At 40.9% G+C, this 18,951-nt stretch overlaps 1 protein-coding gene across 2 annotated transcripts in view; it reads right to left on the bottom strand.

Moving 5' to 3' along the window:
- Positions 1 to 1,199: 1,199 nt before the first annotated feature.
- LARP1B (La ribonucleoprotein 1B) overlaps positions 1,200 to 18,951 on the bottom strand; it is a 29,085-nt gene continuing 11,333 nt past the window's right edge. The window contains exons 5-19 of one of the 2 annotated variants that reach the window (XM_082282073.1): positions 17,725 to 17,868; positions 14,825 to 14,968; positions 14,550 to 14,718; positions 10,588 to 10,732; positions 10,215 to 10,389; positions 9,243 to 9,415; positions 8,702 to 9,073; positions 7,733 to 7,853; positions 7,011 to 7,216; positions 6,513 to 6,619; positions 5,877 to 6,034; positions 4,231 to 4,375; positions 3,629 to 3,738; positions 3,284 to 3,411; positions 1,200 to 3,078 (exon numbers count right to left, since the gene is read on the bottom strand). In XM_082282073.1, the coding sequence (XP_082138199.1) occupies positions 2,857 to 3,078; positions 3,284 to 3,411; positions 3,629 to 3,738; positions 4,231 to 4,375; positions 5,877 to 6,034; positions 6,513 to 6,619; positions 7,011 to 7,216; positions 7,733 to 7,853; positions 8,702 to 9,073; positions 9,243 to 9,415; positions 10,215 to 10,389; positions 10,588 to 10,732; positions 14,550 to 14,718; positions 14,825 to 14,968; positions 17,725 to 17,868 (2,519 nt within the window). In that variant the 3' untranslated portion in view covers positions 1,200 to 2,856. The remainder of the gene's footprint in view (positions 3,079 to 3,283; positions 3,412 to 3,628; positions 3,739 to 4,230; positions 4,376 to 5,876; positions 6,035 to 6,512; positions 6,620 to 7,010; positions 7,217 to 7,732; positions 7,854 to 8,701; positions 9,074 to 9,242; positions 9,416 to 10,214; positions 10,390 to 10,587; positions 10,733 to 14,549; positions 14,719 to 14,824; positions 14,969 to 17,724; positions 17,869 to 18,951) is intronic. The other variant, XM_082282074.1, reaches the window with a different exon arrangement.

Raw genomic sequence — 18,951 nt, 5'->3', positions numbered from 1 at the left:
GTGAAGCGTTGTTTACCTGAAACCCCAAAAGCACAGAGGGGACAGCAGAGAAGAAAGCTCTTGAGCTGACAGATCCAGCCTGGTGTAGCTGTGGGATTGGTCAGGAAGAGATCCTCAGCTACTCTTTAAGTGTCCTCTCTGCCTGGAGTGTCGTTTGTCACCTCAGCAGTGCCTGAGGCAAAGGCTGCAAACTGTTTTCCATCCATTCGAATGCTTTATCTCCCACAGAAATCCAAATCCCTGTTAAAACACAGACAGGCTACTGCTGCTCAGTGTAGGAAAACATCATCTGGTCTCCAACAGGAACAAGAGCCAGCTTGAGTCTTCCCTTTTAAAAAGCTGTTAGAATCCAGGATTTTGAGCATGACAAAAATCAGATTTTAGGCAGGGTAGTGTCTTGAAGTATTTGTATGGTTATTTGCCAACAGAAGAAATGAAGAAAAACCTAGAAATTCTTCAGTAAGCACATGGGAGAATTTTTACACAAGGTCCAAAGCTTGCAAAGTGGTCAGTCATAGACCACTGTTAGAACACAACTCAGCTTAAGACATAGTTAAGGTTGGAATAAATGGATGTAAGAGGTGTGGGAAGGGATGTTGGATACACATCAAAGTTACAGCCCTGCAACAAGGACTATCAGTTACTGAGGTGCTGAACCACTTGAAGCCAGAGAGTGAAACAAGCAGCCAAGGCAAGGATCGTTTTTCCCACCTATCTGCAAGGGAAAAGAAGGCAGATTCAAGCCCATGGGAAGTGAAAGGCGCATTCCTGAGAGGCAGCCAGAGCTGTGGATGGCCTTGGGTGGTGTTTTTGTCCAGCTCACTAAAGGGACAGTGTCTGAGCAACTCCAGAGGCCAGCAGGTAAAGTATTCACTCTCCTTGCCTTCCCCCACATTTATCACTCACTTCTCGTATTTTTGACAGATACCCAATCATATGCCAAAAATAAATCCATCTTGAACTTGCAGAAAGCTGGCTCCCATTCCAAGAAGCACTTCCACCTTTAACAGGCTGGGTTTCCCTCAGTGCAGCAGAAATTCCCATCCAAATCTACATCCTTACACTCTTTCAAGCTGTTTTTCTTCACACTTTTTGGGGGAAAAAAAGTTGATATACAACACTATTAGGGTTTTTTGTTGTTTTTATAAAATTTTCCAAGATATCACAAAATTACACACACTAAAAGCTTAATCTGCACATTTTCCAATGAAAAATTGAAATAAATTTATTACTTGTATATACAATTTCAATCCAAATTTACATTCGCATCATTTTCATGGGTAGCAAAAGGCATGGATCAAACACAGGATTGAGATGTGTCACTTCAGCATATTTATAGGATATTTACTTAAAATCTTGGTATGTGTTCATTTAAATTTATTGAGAACAGGCCACTGATGAAAGGCTGGATTTTGTGCTGAAATGGTATAAACTGTGGGGAAGGTCACTGCTACCATCCGCTCCTTTCAATGCAAACATCCATCATTTGTTTCAGTGAGATTCACAGGACAATGAAAAATTAACAGATTCATTATAACCTCTGAGAGCTGATAGTTTAAAGCTCCATCCATGGCTGTGCAGTCAGTTTAAGGCATCTGTGCTAGATATCACTTTTTAACTTTAAAAGTTGACTGAAGTAATTCTGCAGTTAACTAATGAAAAGCTGGAATTCCTCTCACCTACACCTGGAAGAGAAGTTATTCACCTGGTTCTTCTTGAGTCTTTAAAAGCAAAGTAATGAAGTTAATAAGACATGACAGGTTATAAACATCCCCCCCTTTCAGCTACAAAAATGGATTTGTATTTGAATAACTTACATTCAGTGAAATTATCTTTAGACCTGTTTGAAATCATTTAGGCTTAGCGAGCACGATTTAAGCAGAACTTCATTCAGATATTGCAAAACAAAGCAAATAAAAATTAAAATTTACAAGGAATACTTTGTTTCCCTCCAAACTAATTATTACTTGAAATATGGAGAAAACAAAATTCAAAATTATGCCTCTCCTGCTAGAGTTCATAATCGTAAGAGAATTCAAATGAAGACACCTCTCAAGCCCAGAGTACGAATAGTTGGCTATTTTAACAATCTGCACAAACTGTAGATACTGAATGTTAATTTAAGACACTATGAAATCAAAAGCTTGATTTTCCCCTGTAGTTTTCTGTTGCTTTAGTTATTAAAGAACCAGTACTGAAGGAAATACCTGCAAAACTATCCCAGTTAAGTCCACTCAAACTCCATACTTAATAAAATACTAACTATGGAGACCCTGAAAAAAATAGAAGCTATATCTTTAAATAGAATCCAGAAATGCAGTTTCATATACAGCTGCATGTTCTCGAGTGTGCTTTTGCAGAAAAACAGACTTTTTGATAGTTAGCTTTGAAAGCAAACCAATTACATAGATCCTTCTTTTCCATTTAATAATCTACATATAATGTAATCTTTTTTGCTTTGGTAGAATACAAATAATGGGGAAATATGGGTAAGGAAAGCACAGTAAATAACATGAATATATATCATACCTTTTTTAAGAAATCTGAGCTGAAATGTAAGGCATCCCTTGAAGTATTTTTTGCATATGCAAGGAATGCAGTTCTTTGTAAACAAAAGCTTGAGGAAAGCAATACTGAAGCCAAAGAATCTTCCCTAGGATCCTTCCAATGATCCCATAACCAAGAGCAACTCTCCTAGGGCAAGTGTTTTGGAACTAAATCCCGTGAAAAAGAATCCCATTCTTTGTCTTTCCATACATTTTTAATCACGTAGTAGAGATTGCCTCGCCTTGAAGATCTCCAGATTAGAAGAGTGATGCCAAAGTTGATTCTCAAGGGCACAAGCTCATCCAAAGTCTATTTTTCTGGTACATCACTTTCTATAGATTTTGTGGCAGCAGTGCTGTGGCCCACAGAGGCGTGCACGGTATTCCCACAGGAAACGCTTCCCAGCGGCCAGGACTGACAGGCAGCGGGGGGTTTGGTGGTGGAAAGTGTTTTAGAAGAGTTAGACTGATGTCTGCGATGACCTGAATCCTCACCTGATCTCCTCCTGCCAGATTCTTCACCAATAGGAGGCTGAAAATAAACAGGGGCAACCTGTTACGTGTTTTGCCATAAAGCCAGGTATTTTTTGCCTTTCCACAACTTGTAGGACTGAAAGGATTAGGCCCTTAGGATTTATCAAGCTGCTTTTTCATGAAATCAAGTGCTGCTCTCAGATTACCTTGAAGCAAAAATATTAGTACACCAAATATTATTTAAAACAGGCACTGAAACTTACATCCACCCTGAAGTCCTCCAGTCTCTTAAATTTACTCAGATACTCTTGCAGTTTGGGGTCAACAGCTGGAGTCTTGTGCTGAGAGTATTTTAGGTAAGCCCAAAATTTTTCCAGTCCATACAGCTGACCTAGTAACAGAAAAAGATAATTTTACCACTTTACAAAGGTCAAATTTAATTAAAAACTTAATTATTCACTGGTAGCGATATTTTTAAGAGAACTGAAGATAAAAAGAATATGAATAAAAGCTGTTCTTGGTCAGGTAACAAGTCAGTGCCAAGGAACTGGGATTATCTTCAACTAATGTTACCACAGTGTGAGCAGTGACAAGCCTGTGATAATTACCAGCTTCATAGTCCCTCTTTGTTTCTTGTTGGAAATCCTCAAATATTTCCTTCCTGAATTTCTTTTCCAGGCCATAGCTGTAAAATCTGAACAAGCATTCCAAGCCGTACCTGGAACAGAACAGAGAGGTACAAAAATCTACCGTGTCTCTTTGGCCCAGAAAAATAGAGGTGGGGGAAATGGGTGGAAGGAAGGGAATTATATCCAAGAGCTAAAGGACAGTGACAATTTCCTTCGTGGTCATTTTTCTGGTATTTTTGTAAGGCAAGAACCAGTTTGAACAAGTAAAATGAGGTGAAGAATGTCTTCACCTATGGAAGGAAGAATCTTAGGAGTGTTAGTACAGAACTGACTCGTCATGGTCAACAAGTTACAGGATTTTGTGGAACTCACAACTGATTGATTACAGGTCAGGAAATGTGGCCCATTTAGCTATTCATCTGCAAAGCACAAATATATACAGATTTTTGCTATTAAAACTTAGAAACACTGCTATTTTAAAGATTTACAAAAAGGCAAAGGCAGTACTAAAAATGTTCACTGCAGATGTATGTAAACTTCACAGTCATTAAAAGGAGTGGTAAAGCCTCAAGAAAAAATACCTGTAGTGCTCTTTTGCATCCTCTAGAGCAAGCTGTTTGAATTCTTCATACATTTTCTTGTTGAAGTGATCTCTTAGAAAGAAGGACCAGAAACGAAAAAGTGTGTTCATTTCTTGGGACTGGCCAATTCCCAACCGTTTCCTCTCTGGAAGAAAAAAAGAAAGGGAAGAACAAAACCAATAATTTAATTTTTCACCAGAGTATTTTAAAGTGCCTTGCTTTTAGTAAAAAAACACCAGATCTTCTGGGAACTTCAGTCCAAATTTGAGTGTAATTTTTTTGTCAGGGAACATAAAGTTAAATGGAAAGCAGGGTTCCTAAAACAGAAGCACCAAATAAATTTTGTTTGCCTTCTGTCATAGGTTAGCAAGCATAGTCCCGGAAGGGATGTCCTTGCTAAGGGCTGCTTACAGTTTCCTCTGGGACCTGATAGAACCTATCAGCTGGCCAGTTTGAATATGGACAATTCTCTAAGCCACTTAAAGCTGTGACCACCTCTGTGATCCACATTTAAGAATAGGCAAACTCCCCCCTCAAGCTCTCTCTCGTTTCCGGCGCTGGCACAGGTGGCTGCAGGCCCCGTGTGGGGGCCAGCGGGCCCGGCCAGGCCCTGCTTGGGCCGGGCCGGGCCGGGCCACGGCCATCCTGGAGCCATGGACCTGTTCCAGCCGTGGAACCCCGCCCCCCCCCCCCCCCCCCCGAGCTGAAAACCTGAGGGAAGAGAGGAGGTGCTTAAAGCTGAAATTCTATTGTGAAGCTGTGATATATCAGAGTATCCTGTTGTAATTCCATGAAGATATGGGGGGTGGAGTGTTCAGCTCGTAAGCAAAAGCACCTGCGCTGAGATAGGCAGATGCTGACACAGCTGTAATTTTGGACAGGGAGAGATGAACTTGATGAGGACTTTTGCTCCAAATGGGAAAGGAGAAAACCTCAGTTCCTAGAGATGCTCCCAGAGATAGTCCTAGAGATGAAGATGAGGAGGACCCTTTGCTCCCAGGGAAGGAGAAGGGCCTCTGTTCTTAGAGATGAAATGCTCCCAGAGATGGGTGAAGAGAACTTTTGTTTCTGAACGGCTCAACCTTAAAATTGTACCCCAAAAACCTTCAAGAGTGGACCCTCGAAAGCAGTTGCGGGAAAAGCTGCAAGTCGGGGGAAGGGACTCACATCGTGAGCAGAGAGACTCCTCTTCCTAAATGGACTGAACAATATTTGGAAGTGGGCGGCTGGCTCGTTGTGATAATGTTTTCATAGCGCGAGCAAGAAGAGACTTCTCTTTCTAAATGGACTGAACAAGGTTATTATGGAAGTGGTAAACAGACTGAACATCTTAAGGGTTGTCTTTTTCCATTGTCAGTGGGAGAAGGGAGGAAGGTGGGGGGAGGAGAGCTCTGAAGGTGGTATAATTTTTTTTCTTCTTTTAGGTCTGTTAATAAACTTCTTTATATTCTTTCAAGTTTGGTGCCTGCTTTGTGCTTCTCCTCACTCTTATCTCACAGCAGATAAACAGTAATGAGTATTTTGGACCAAACCACTACACCTTCCCAAGAAAAATTAAGGATGAGGAACAATGTGAAGAAAACTGGTATCAGACAACACCTGGAAACTTCTACCTAAAATTTGAGGAAGTGCATGGAGCAGCTTACCCGTTAAACACCTTCGCCGGTATTTGTGGTACACCTGCTGAGTAAAGCCATTCTCCTTTAACAGTTCATGAGATGGATGCTGGAATTTGGGAAGAGAATTTGGAGTACAGCCGTAACCTGCCAGTGGAGCTCCTTCTGAAGGTGAGGCATTGGAACTGCTGGAGAAAAAAACCAACATATTTCTGACCTATAAACAGAGCTTTTCTGCACAATCAGTTTTCACCCACCCTGACCTATGCAAGAGCTGCGGTACGGTCACCTGGTGACTGCTGCAGTGTATCTGGGTTTGGCTGCACCTCAAGAAAATCAGATTTTGTGCTAATATGTCAAAAACAGGCAGGTTTGGACAATGATAATTAAACATTACTGATTTTGTGGTCATGCCTGATTTTTAATGACCGCTGAAGTGAACATCAGTGCCTCAAGTAACATTAATGCTGCTGTATCATGGATCAAACAACGCTGTGAACACTAGTCTGCCTAGCTTGTTTCCAGACAGTATTCCATATTTTTGTCTTTCTTGAGCATTCTTTTCTTGCTTCCATTGTATTTATAAATTGCCTTTCATAGCCTGTTTCTCCACTAGCAGTGAGAACTACCTGCCAATAAATTTGGAATAACAACAACAACATTTACCTCACAGAGGAAGTTCTTGGCCTGTGGTCTCTGGAATCCATCACCCAACCAACATGGCATTCCAAGGGAGGATTTGTACTGTGGCGCGTTTTTCTTTTTCTTGGAGTCTAAGAAAGTAAATGAAGGATTTATTTCCCTAATTTGACTTCACTCATTCTCTCCCACTTAAAACAGAGATCTAGAAGTTTTATATTCTGTTATCTAACAAGTTATAAAGTCACAAGACCACAGTTTCATAACCTGAAAATTAGTCTTATGTAACTAACCAAAAATCTTAAACACTACACTTTTTTTAACGAAGACTTTCAAGGAAGAAGACTCAGAAAACATTTAATAGAAATAAGAAAGTGAATATGGTAAATATTTTGGAAAATAACAATAGGAGTACAAGCATTTAATTTTTTGCCTTTCAATCCTTGTTAAACTGTATGCACAAAGATGAGTTTTGTAGGCTTTTGCTGGTTTTGGGGGTTTTTTTAAATATGTTTTTTCATTTACCTTTACATCAAAGGATCGTGCTTCTTTAACAACAGGGTAGAACCTGGGTGTTTTGTTGGGATCCTGGAGCCTTGGGGTGCGAGGTGTTCGTGGGGTAAAGCCAGGGTGGAAACAGGGAGAATCTGGGACTGCTGTTGGCAGTGACCGAGCCATTCCTGCTGTTGGAGGTACTTCAGTACTTAGGAAATTACAGGCCAGCTCCTCTGCTAAATATGGAGGCAGGAAGGAGAAAGGTGGTTTTACTGAGCTACTTTAGAGATGCTATTAGCATTGTAACCCGGTAAATGTTAATAGTACTACTCAAAGAAATACCTCTAAAGATAAGATTGGGATGTTGTGACTGCTCAGTAATGCTATGATACAAGTAGTAAATTCTTCTTATCTCATTTCCTTCCATCCCTTTGTCCCATAAAAACACTGGTTTCTAAAAAATGTTTCACAGCTTCAGTTTAACTTTACACATTGTAAATTCCAAGTCACACAAAGAGCACCTGGTGTTGATGGAGAGTGACAACAAAGCAGAACAAGCGCCAGCTTCTTGTCATTCAACTGAAACCATGCTACCCATGAACAGTTGGCAATTTGAAAAATTAGCAAAGAAAATGCCCCCTCAGACTGCTGACTGAACCAAAATTAAAATACTGCACAGGCAGGAACAGTCAAAACACCTACAGAGTTGTTCTTTATTACAGATTCTAAAAAACAAATACTTTCATACTTACCTTTCTGTAACCCTCGAGGTCCTGGAGGAACTTCTTGCGTTGGATCAGCAGTTTCTGGTGCAGGACTAACAAATTTGTCCTTATTAATGAGGTTTAGCTTCTTAAAGTTCTCAATCTCTTGCTGAATTAGAGAAAGCAAATTGTAAATGCAAAGCAGGGTAATAGATACCACCCTGAGAAACAGATGCATTTCATGAAGAGAAAATAAGCCAGAACTGACACACAAGAACCCCCACACCTCTCTCAGGTGGGACGTGTGTATGCTCTGTGTGAAAAATCTCATCAAATCATTGCCAAGTCCGTAACAGCAACAAAAAAGAAAATATTCTCCCTTGCAGTTTGCTATTTCTCACTGCCCTCTTCATGTTTGCTGGTTTTCTTTGTCCATTTATTTCATATTCTAAATTCTACCTTTATTTCTTGCTCTTACTCTCAACATGCATTTCCACCTTTGTCCGCTCGCTTTTGTATGCTCCATTTGTCCATGAAGCCACTACCCCCTCTTTGGGCATAGATAAAGCCCCTTTCCCTCACCACTCAGTGTGTAGGTAACTTCATTCTAACTATTCTTCTAACAAACTACAAGGCAAACAGCACCTTAATACAAAACTACTTTAAAATGACTGTATTACTTCCCTCTCATCATCTCATCTCTGACACGTACCCCCTTCCTCTCTGGGTAGGGATTTGCAGTTGTTATGAAACAAACTATTCATAGAACAAGAAAACATTGGAAAACTTGAACCATCTCCAAAATGTTAAAAAAAAAAAAAATTCATTCAATGTTTTTGGTCAAGTCTGCGGTATGAAAACCTTGCGTCTGCTTTCCACTGTAAAGGTAGCTCAGCAGACCTGCAAATTACTGTCACTTTTCTGTAGCATTTTACAACTACATAGCAGAAGGCTGAAATTAATTTGGGAACTGTTTGGACAGGCATGGTTTTCAGGTCAAAAATTAAAGAGAATTACCTTCACCGTGGCATCATTTTCACTCTGATCCATCCACAAATCCTGTTCGTAGTAGTACAAGCCATCATTAATGACTTTAGCAAGTTCTGATGTGATTTTTGCACGGCACACACGGTTGCCAGCACGGTCTCCACAAGGATGTTTTTTCACATATGGGGGTGTCTGTGTTACAATCAAAATCTTGTTTACATCCTGATCATCAATTTCATAATCAGAATCGCTATCTGACCAATCAGTAAATTTATTCTTCCGACACTGATTTTGTTCCATCTCTTCATCAAACAAAAATTCAAGTTCTTCCTGTTCTTGTTCCTCGGGAAGTGGGGGTGGCTGGTGTTGATCTGGTGTTTGATCAGGTACAGGAACAGTCTCCTGAGTTGGAAAAGGTTTTATATTTGAGTTGGATAATGATTTCCCAAACTGTATTGCATTCTCAAGCATCACATATGTTAAGATGTTGAAAACCCTGGTTTACAGTGTAACCTCGAAGTTGGTTTTGCATGTGTTTATTTGAACATAACTTCAAGGGTTTTGATTTTACCTTTAGCTTGACAGTGGATGCACGATGCCTCTTCTTCACTTCTATCCAAGGTTCGGAGTCCAAGTCGGGCAAACTTGTAGACAGTCCCTTAGACATTGTCTGAAAATTACTTGTTTCAGCGTTTTCCTTTGGACTCAGCGGGCTTCCCACTCTTGGAGAACTTGGTGCAGACTCTAGCAGTAGAAAACAGTAGTTCAGTTCCTGTTGTAGATTGTTTTGGTTTTATTTTGCTTGTTTGTTAATTGTTTCACTGGTCTTTCTTTTAACCACAGCTACCATTTTTCTACCCCTATGGATAACTATAACACTGATCAAAGAATTTCTTTTCATTTTTAAGAGACAGCTTTCCACAGTTCACCCAACATTTCAGAATAAAATCAGTTCTGAGAACTTGTTTCCATGGAAAGTTTCTTCACAGGCTGTGAGACATTACATTTGTTGAGGAGAAAAAAAAGCACAACATCATTAGGATCCTATTTTCTCCACATCATTTTCTAGCTCTGTGGATGGGTGCCTAACTCCATCTTCATTCTTCCCCTTTAATTTCAGCCAACATTTTAGTAAAGGATTTCCTTGCCAAGGGTTGTCAGCAAACAAATCCATCTCCCTATTAATAATGTGAATGAGTTTCACATCCAAAACAAGGAGGCACCAAATAAAGAGTGAACTTTCAGCTGCCACAAAAATGAAGCAGAGTTTAGGACTAGTTTAAGATTAGTGTTACTAATTCTACAGGACTGTAGTCCACCATTCTATATTCTGGAGAATGGTCACAGCCATAACACACAAGAGACATTTTTATCTACTTAACATCAGCCATGTGACTTGGCAAGTGCAAGGCTGGCATGCAGAGCAGCTGAATAAACTGTTACCAAAAGTACAACTTCTATTATGAAATCAGTATCAGGAGGCAAGTTTCCTAAGCTAGACCGACGGCACTAAACTTATGTTTCTGTAAAATAAATCTTTTACCAGTATGTGAGCCAAAAGTTTGTCCTGGTATGAATTCTGGACAATTGATGAGCTGAGAGAAGTCAGTTGGAGGCAGGTTGCATGGAGGAGGACCTGGAATTGGCCACTTTTCTGGATCAACCCTTTTTCGTAGTTTCTGATCCACAGTTTCAACTTCTGTACTGTCCTTTAGGGCCTGTGTGACAAGCACATTATAACATTAAAAACTACCAACAAAAAGAAAAAAGCCCACCAACTTGGCCACTTATAGCCTCTTTATAGAATCCTTGTCATTACAAACAGAAAATTTTATTAACTTCATAGTGCTGACTTTAAATGGCAGCACAGACTTAACCAAGCAACTTTTCAAATATATGCTTCTGAATGATTTTACCTCCAAAATGAGAGCAGCATTCGTTGTCAGAGCTTGCATCCGACGGAAACTGGCAATCAGTGACACAGGCAGAAATCCTTGTTGGTCCATCTTTCTCCTCAGAAAGAAGTCTCTCTCCAAATTTTCTGTGCTGAAATAATACTCACTGCAGAATAAAACATACAAACCTGAGCTTACTCTACACTTCAAGCAACCTAGATTCCTTGTTAATGTCTTCCATTAAAAAACAGAGTGTATTTTGACATCAACAGAATCATTCTTCAACAGCTGTATCACTACAGAAGACCCACAGAGCAGCAAGCATGCTCGACAGCTTAAGATAGACTTATGACTCAGTACAGCAGGGTAAAAATCAAAGCCTTGTTACATTTGCACAACCAAAAACTATCCTCCAGTTTTCCTTCACCTACCCCCTCCCTCATTACTTACATGGACAGAAGGGAACAACATTGTCTTGGCCTCCATACAGATGAAGGACAAGCACTGCTTACAGTCAGGGCGTAAGTTATGTCCCACACAGCAATATAAGTTCATCCTGAACTGCATCTTTTATTGTCCCAGTCTCCAGTGCATTGGAAGGTTTAAGTATCCTATCTGAGTGTGGAGGCACAGATATATACTCTGAATCATCAAGCATGCTTGTGAGAAGATGAGAAAACAAAACCAGTAATGTTGTATTTGGCATGAAACTGTACCAAAAGGCACAACAGTTCATAGAGAAGAAAAAGTCTTACAGAATAGATGGTGTTTAGTGGATAAAGAAGGACAAGGACATTTCAGGAATCTGGTAATACCACAGAGATGAGGGACAAACAGCAGAAAGACAAATCTTCAACAATGAAGCTGCTCTAGGAAATAACCCAGGTGTCAAGATGTTTTATACTTAGCGAAGACAAAAAGCAAGGAATTCGTATCATGATCTGTCACACAGAGCAAGGGAATGAGAAAACGTCCTATGAAAAAGAATGAAAAGCCCCCTCAGTTTAATCATGATGACTGAAATCCAGGCCTTTCATAGAGCTTACACATCATACCATGCTTTTGCACATTACATCCAAGGAATACTAACCCCTCATGGTGTTCAGAAAAACGCAAGTAGGGAAAGACTTAACAGAAAGCAGTTAAAATTCTGTTACAGAAATAGAGGGGTGCAAAAAGAAAATGAGAGGGTATTAAAATGCTGAAGAAAAAAGCTGCACATGCAAATGTAAATAACGATCATTCTAATTTCAACAAAGTAAAAAACACTAAGTCTCTCCACTGAAGCTGGAATCAAGGCCAAAGTCTCCAAGAGCAGAGCACTCTGATGCCATCAACGACCCAAGCAGCACCTGGATACCATTTCTTTCTCCAATTTTGTGTAGCTGAAAGAATTTGAAGCAAAAGCTGGCTCTATGAAACACATGGAATCACACACAGAATATTCTGAGCTGGAAGGGACCCACAAGGATCCTCGAGTCCAACTCCCAAGTGAATGGCCCAGGCGGGGATCGAACCTGTGACCCTGGCGTTCCCAGCACTGTGCTCTCACCAACACTGGGCTCTAGGACAGAATGAATTTAAAGTCTCAATGCTGGACAAGATGGGACAAATGGGAACGCTGCTACTAAGTCAAAGCAAACAGAGAAGAGAACAAGGCTTTTGGAGAGTTAAGCTCTTACTCAGAGCCAAGTATGATCAGTGAAGCAACTGGGCACAAAGAGGAAGTTTCTTTCAAGAATATCCTGTCTGCTGTTCTGAGCTGCAACGTTCCTTTTCCCCTCCCAGTCTAGAAGATAAGCAAACACAAATGCCATAACCAATGTTTTACTAGTGTTACCTTTACAATCATACAGTAAAGGTAAAATCCTGTAATGATTCACCTAGATAAAAATTCCATAAGCAGAAATGGACAATGACTGAACTTGACTCAAACTGCCTCCCTTGATGTCCATCACTCTAGAAAAAGGAATGTGAAAGACCATTAATGATAAATGAAGACAATGCACAGGTTTGCTCCAAGCAGAGGGACAAACCTAAACACACACACCCCCTCCAGCTTTCCTCTTCTGCCTTTTTCCTCAGAGTCCCTTTGCTTACTCCTGAATTGGTATTTGAACTTTTATTTATTTATTTTCTAAAGCAAGAGGACTTTTAAATAGGGTTCTGCTGCACATTGCGGAATGAGGAGCTGCTAAGCACTGAAACTTTTCAGGCTGACAACTTCAGCCTGTAATTAACAACACAGAAGATATTTTGGTATGCAATACAAATATTACTCTCTTGTAGGTCTAGATGGTTCTTGGGACAAGCATAAACTGCTTGATAGCAGTGTGTTTCTTCCTGTAATTACACATCAACTCAGTTGGACAGTGTCTAAGATTTTTCTCTATTAAGCAGGTAAACTTTTAAAATTTATTCATCCACTAGGATTCAATCTCACTTCTTTAATATATCCTGATTTATTTTGGCCTCCAATAGGAGCTCTGAGACATAACAATTTGGTGTACCTTTATTCCATGTATAATTCCTTCTTTGGCATACTCACTTTAATATTTTATAGCTAAGTTATGAAAGGCAGACAAAGCCACCCCCATTTAGAGGTGAATAATAGGTAACTGATGAATAAAGTCTGTTTCCCATAAGTTTTAATGTCATAAAAGAAGGGAATAGATAAAAAACCACCTTTTTCTTTTTTTTTTGTTTTTGTCCAGGGAGAATAAAACTAGTGGGGTTATGTTCTAACCCTGCTCAGGAATCTCCCTCTCATGGAAAGCAAACTCCATAACCAAACTGCCTTAGGAGTTCACACCAGGCAAGCAGCCAATGGCTGTGGTTATCCAGCCATGCCAAGTCTTCTACCAACATCTGCCAACCTCTCGGTGCCAAAAGGAAATACAAATATACCCAGAAGTCAGATGTGACCAATGCTGTAAGTGGCATTTTTCTCAGCAGAGGGGGACATCGTCATGTCCTACCTTAGGAGGTCTGGATTCTACACTGCATGCCCAGAAATCTGGCCAACAGTGGAGTGGCTGTGCTCCTCCCCCACTTGTCTGAGGACAGTGCAGGCCGATTATCCTGACATGGGGGTACATGTCCACTGTCAGGTCTCATAGGGGCCTGGCAGCAAGAGTAAAAAAAGACTGCAATAGAAGTTTTGAAGTTGATAGCCACATGTCAGATACTTTCTGCCCTTTAAAGAGGCTTTTCTCTTCCTTTTTGCGTCAACTGTAACAAAAGAAGCGAGAATAAAATAAGCAAGTTGCTGTACGGAACACGAGGGCAATCAAAAACCACCACAGAGGCATTGCAGAGAAATGAGGATGAAATATCTGCCAGCGGTGGAAACTGTCTCTTTAAAATGAACTAGTGCTTTCCAGGCCCTTTTTGACTTGTCTCCTGGTGATAATCAAGTCTTCCAGATGGTTTCTCATTGCCTAATGGTGTACACGAGAAAGTAAACATTTCAGATTATTGAAAAATCAAGTATCATTGCAAAACTACTCTCTCTCAGTTACATGTTTCAGGTGAACCACACTGAAAACATCAAACTAACAAGACTTCTCAAAGTGAAATTGAGAGCAAATAGGGGAAACGTCACCCAAGAAGAGCTTTATAGGCAAACAGACCAACAGTACTCAAAAGCACAAGCTCAGAGACATCCATATCTCAATTACGTGACAACATAAAGAGGGCTGTGTACCATCAATAAAGCAGTCATACGAGTTAGAGCCAGACTACAGCACAAGATGCAGAAACAGCTTCCTTAAAACTCCTCCACATTACTCAAGTTTTTCCACCCCACCAGTGAATAAATTCGAGCTGACACTAGTAATGGTCAGAGTTAACTCCAACAGTTAAGCTGAAACGCCTTAATCTCCAACTTGATACGGATAATAAGGATCCAACACTGTTTGAAGTGAGTTATTTTTTCTTAACTAGATCTCTGAAAATATTTATACATTAAGCAATCTACTTACATTTGGTGCCTTATATATTCCTTGAGAAGTGCTTCATCCACAGAATACATCTGCACTCCTGTTCCATCACCATAGTAATAAATCACACCAGGGTTAAGCTCAGGCTGAAATACTTGGTCAACTCCTTCACCATACAGTTCTTGATAACCAACTGAATAGTCAAAGTTCACTGCAACATAGACGAGAAGATAAAATAACAACATTAGAAAATGAAAACAACAACATTATAAACATAGCTTTAAAATTTTTTGCGAAGTATCCATTTCTTTGCATACTGCTGGGGTTTCCTCTGCCTCGTCCTCTTCCTCTGCTTCTCCCCCTTCCTCTGCTTCTGGAGAATCCTCGGACACTGCCACCCTCACTCCTCACGCTGCACACCTCGTCATGGTCGTCTCTCTTTTCTCTATCGCGACGCCAATCTTGAAGAGAAAAAAACACAAAATACCTGCAATCACAATGAAACCTCCTGGTTTCATGACCCCAGAGTTCTCAGCTTGCTCCCAGGCAATCCACAGCCTCAGCCATGCTGGCTGAAGCAGGGGGTCAGAGCTCAAGCTGCAGGAGAGGAACAGGAAAGGTTTGCCAGCCCTGCCAGAGGGTGAGTCAGGCAGGAGGGGTCAGCAGTAAGGTGGCAATCGATTGACTGGCAGTCAGTCTGAAGCAACTGGACACTCTGGTGCCAGCTCAAAGATCAGCTCGGGGCAGGAAGGAATGATCATGACAGTTCAGTCTCCTCCTGTGGACAACTCCCACCTCCACTAGAGTAAGATGGCAATCACAGAATTGCAGAATGGCTTGGGTTGGAAGCAATCTTAAAGACCATCTGGTTCCAACCCCCCCTGCCATGGACAGAGACACCTTCCACTAGACAAGGTTGCTTGGAGCTCCATCCAACCTGGCCCTGAACACTTCCAGGGATGGGGCATCCACAGCTTTTTGGCATAAGCTGTGCCAGGGCCTCATCACCCTCACAGTAAATTTTTTTTTTCCCCGTTATCTAATCTAAACCTACTTGCTTTCATTTTAAAACCATTCCCCCTTGTCCTGTCATTCCATGCCCTTGTAAATAGTGTCTCTCCATCATGCAGGCTCCCTTCAGGTACTGGGAGGCCACAATTAGGTTACCCCAAAGCCTCTTCTTTTTCAGGCTAAACAAACCCAGTTCTCCCAGCCTCACAGGTGAGATGCTCCATCCCTCTGATCATCTTGGTGGCCCTCTCTGGAGTCACTCCAACAGGTCCATGTCCTTCCTATGCTGGGACCCCAGAGCTGGATGCAGCACTGCAGTTGGGGTCTCAGCAGATCAGAGCAGAGGGGCAGAATCCCCTCCCTCCCCTGCTGCCCATGGTGCTCAGGATGCAGCCCAGGACATGTTTGGCTTTCTGGGCTGTGAGTGCCCATGGCCAGGGCATGTCCAGCCTCTCCTCCACCAGCACCCCCAAGTACTTCTGGGCAGGGCTGCTCTCCATCTGCTCATCCTCTAGTCTGGACTGATACCAGGGATCACCCTTATTCAGGTGCAGCACCAGCACTTGGTCTTGTTAAACCTCATCAGATTCCCAGGGGCCACACCTCAAGCTTGTCCAGGTCCGTCTGGGCGGCATCCTGCCCTTCAGGCATGTCAACTGCAGCACTCAGCTTGGGGTCATCTGCAGATGTGCTGAAGGTGCACTCCATCCCTTTGCCCAGTTCCTGATGATGGGATTCCCACAGCAGTGGCTCTCTGGAATCTCCCTTTTGTTCCCAGCAGCAGCTGTCAACCACTCCCCTGGCTCTGCCCATTGAATAGCAACTGTCCAAACCAGACCCCAGGGACCTTGGCTTCATCCTTAAGGACAGGTGTAATTCCCACTTCACTCGTGAGAGGAACTGTGTCAGAGTTCCCTAAGACTCGCAGAGACTTCCATATTCAGTCAGTCACCTTTGCTGAAAGTTTCTCCAAGGTGTAACTGGATAGTCTTTCAGATGCCAGGGGGACCACTCTGCCACAGGAATGCCTGGAGATACAGCCCCTACTTGATCCAATTGAGAGCTGTTAAATTTAACAAAGGACTAACTAAAGATATGTATTAAAAATCTTGGTTAGCAACCATTTTTAGTGAACCCTACAACCCCACACGTACGCTTATACACTCAAGTCTTGTCAAACAAGACCCTGAATTTACAGAGAATATAATCTGTATGTGTGTATCTCACTGGGGATTTGGACCTTAGAGATCCCAAATGCATAAGTATTGCTTGAACTGTTTTTCCAGACCAGTTTAAATTTTGCATCCTAATTTTGCCTATGGCTCAGACTCATGCAGAAGTCCTACATAAAACATCCTCATGAGCAAGTCTGCACTTAGCACAAAATGAAGTTTTTAATTTAAACACAACATTCCTGAAAGGAGCAAGGATGTTTTATGTTCTCTCACACTGAAACTGGTCCTGAATCACTCAAACCTTGAGGAAGAATTCATGCTGCAAGTTTTCAGCCATTTGACCATCCTAAGGAAAAACTTAAAGGAAGTGGTAACTGGTAAAAATCCTCCCCTTGCCCATCCTTCAAAAATCCAGATCAAGCTCTTACATCCAGTTCCTAAAATGACTTCATGAATTCCATGTCAGTAGCATCCAGTACTTTTTATAATGAGCAAACATTCGAACTGTTCATGTATAGTGCAATTTTAAAACTTAAACCAAAGACACTCAGCCTAAGATTTCTGCCACCCAACAAGCTCTGTTCACAACACCTGAGGACCAGAAGCAGCACCAGTTTGTGGTGTTAATACAGCTTTTTGTATTGCCATGCTGAGAAATAGGTCAGGGAGCTGAGGAAATCGGTCCAGCTCAAAGGAAAAAACAACATCAGTAGAACTGCCAAAGCAGAGTTCAAAGTGTAGCTCCACAAGCAATTGCTCTGGTAGCAACAAGCTGTGGGAATAGCAGCAGAGTAGGACAGAGCAGACACCTTCTGAGGCTATTTCCGAACTTTCTGCATTATAAAATTGTGGGACAAGATTGCGCAGGGAGACACGAAGAGGAAAACAGATGCTGCTGGTTACTGGCAAATATAAACAGCCAGTTTTACCTACTGCAGGTAGAGCTAAGTTTCGACATAAACTGCCAGCTCATGTGATATTACACTTTATTTGCCACCAACAGCAAGACCCAGAGACTGAGAACTACTTACTTCTTGCCTCATTCCTTCTGTTGTTGTGAGGTATTAACTTGTTTGTTTCCAGCACAAATCTGGAGCTCGTTCGAGAGCCTGGTCTGTCTTGACTGTCTGACCTCACATCGTCCAAGTGAAGTGGCACCCATTTCTGCTTGTTACCTTGAAAAGTTAATATATTACTCTTAGTTATACTAACACTTGAGGTTTCAGCTCCTGAAAAGACTCTATAGAATTCTTCTTGTAAAACTAGCAACAGTTAATTTCAAGTTTTAAAAAGCGGGAGAAGCTAAACGTTGAAATTTTAAGATATTACAAATGACTAAATAATAAATGCATTAAACAAGAATTTCTCAAACTCAAAGGTAACCTTACCTAAGCTTCAAATATAAGAAATAAAGGTGAATTTTTTTTATTTAATGGCTTTTTAGATGCTCCATGGCCAAAAATTTATAGCTATGTCAGTGTTAAATATAGACAGTAAATTCATTGCTATGTAATTCCACAACTTGTATATGAAACATTGAGGTAAAAAAAACCGATATAAAATTAACCATCACAATAAAGATTTCAATCACAGATCATACAAATTTTCCTGAGAATTTAGCTGTGATACTGTATTTTCACCTCAAGATATTCAAAGTTCATTCACATGCATCAAAAATTACTAGCAAAGCTTCATTTTGTTTCATTCATAGTATTTTGTTTTATTTTTATGGCCTAAAGTATCCACTAACAATTCATTTAACTATAGTATTGATTGGTATTGTGGGGTCCATTCTTTTGTGGCTAAGAAATATAAGCAAGTACACAAAATGTGCTATCTGCACTGGGGGGGAAAAGAAAAACACGTTTTACCTGTGGAATGCTTTGCTTTAGATTTCCACTTAGACTGAAAAAATTAAAAGCAATATAGGTTTTGTTTTTTAATAGATGTATATAGGAAGATTAATAAATCTAAACAGCAAAGGTCTTTAGGATCTGGAAAAACACCAGCAGGGCACCAAGGCAAAAAAGCAGCTGATGGCAGCAAGATCTTGAAACTCTTTCTGCTGTTTCTTCAGCCTATTCCAATCTCCTGACCAAATGCGAATCAGGTTTGCTTCCCATTTTTAATGTAAGAGATTGGATCGAAAGGAAGTAAATAACCTGGCTTAGTTTTCAAATGATCACTTCAATGTGTAAGCTAACAGCAGAACATGAAAACTGATGTGCTAGTGTATATGCAGTAACACACATACATAT

This window comes from Coloeus monedula (genome assembly GCF_965178545.1).
Source record: "Coloeus monedula genome assembly, chromosome: 5".
Taxonomy (NCBI): Eukaryota; Metazoa; Chordata; class Aves; order Passeriformes; family Corvidae; genus Coloeus; species Coloeus monedula.
This window is presented reverse-complemented; position numbering and strand designations above follow the sequence as displayed.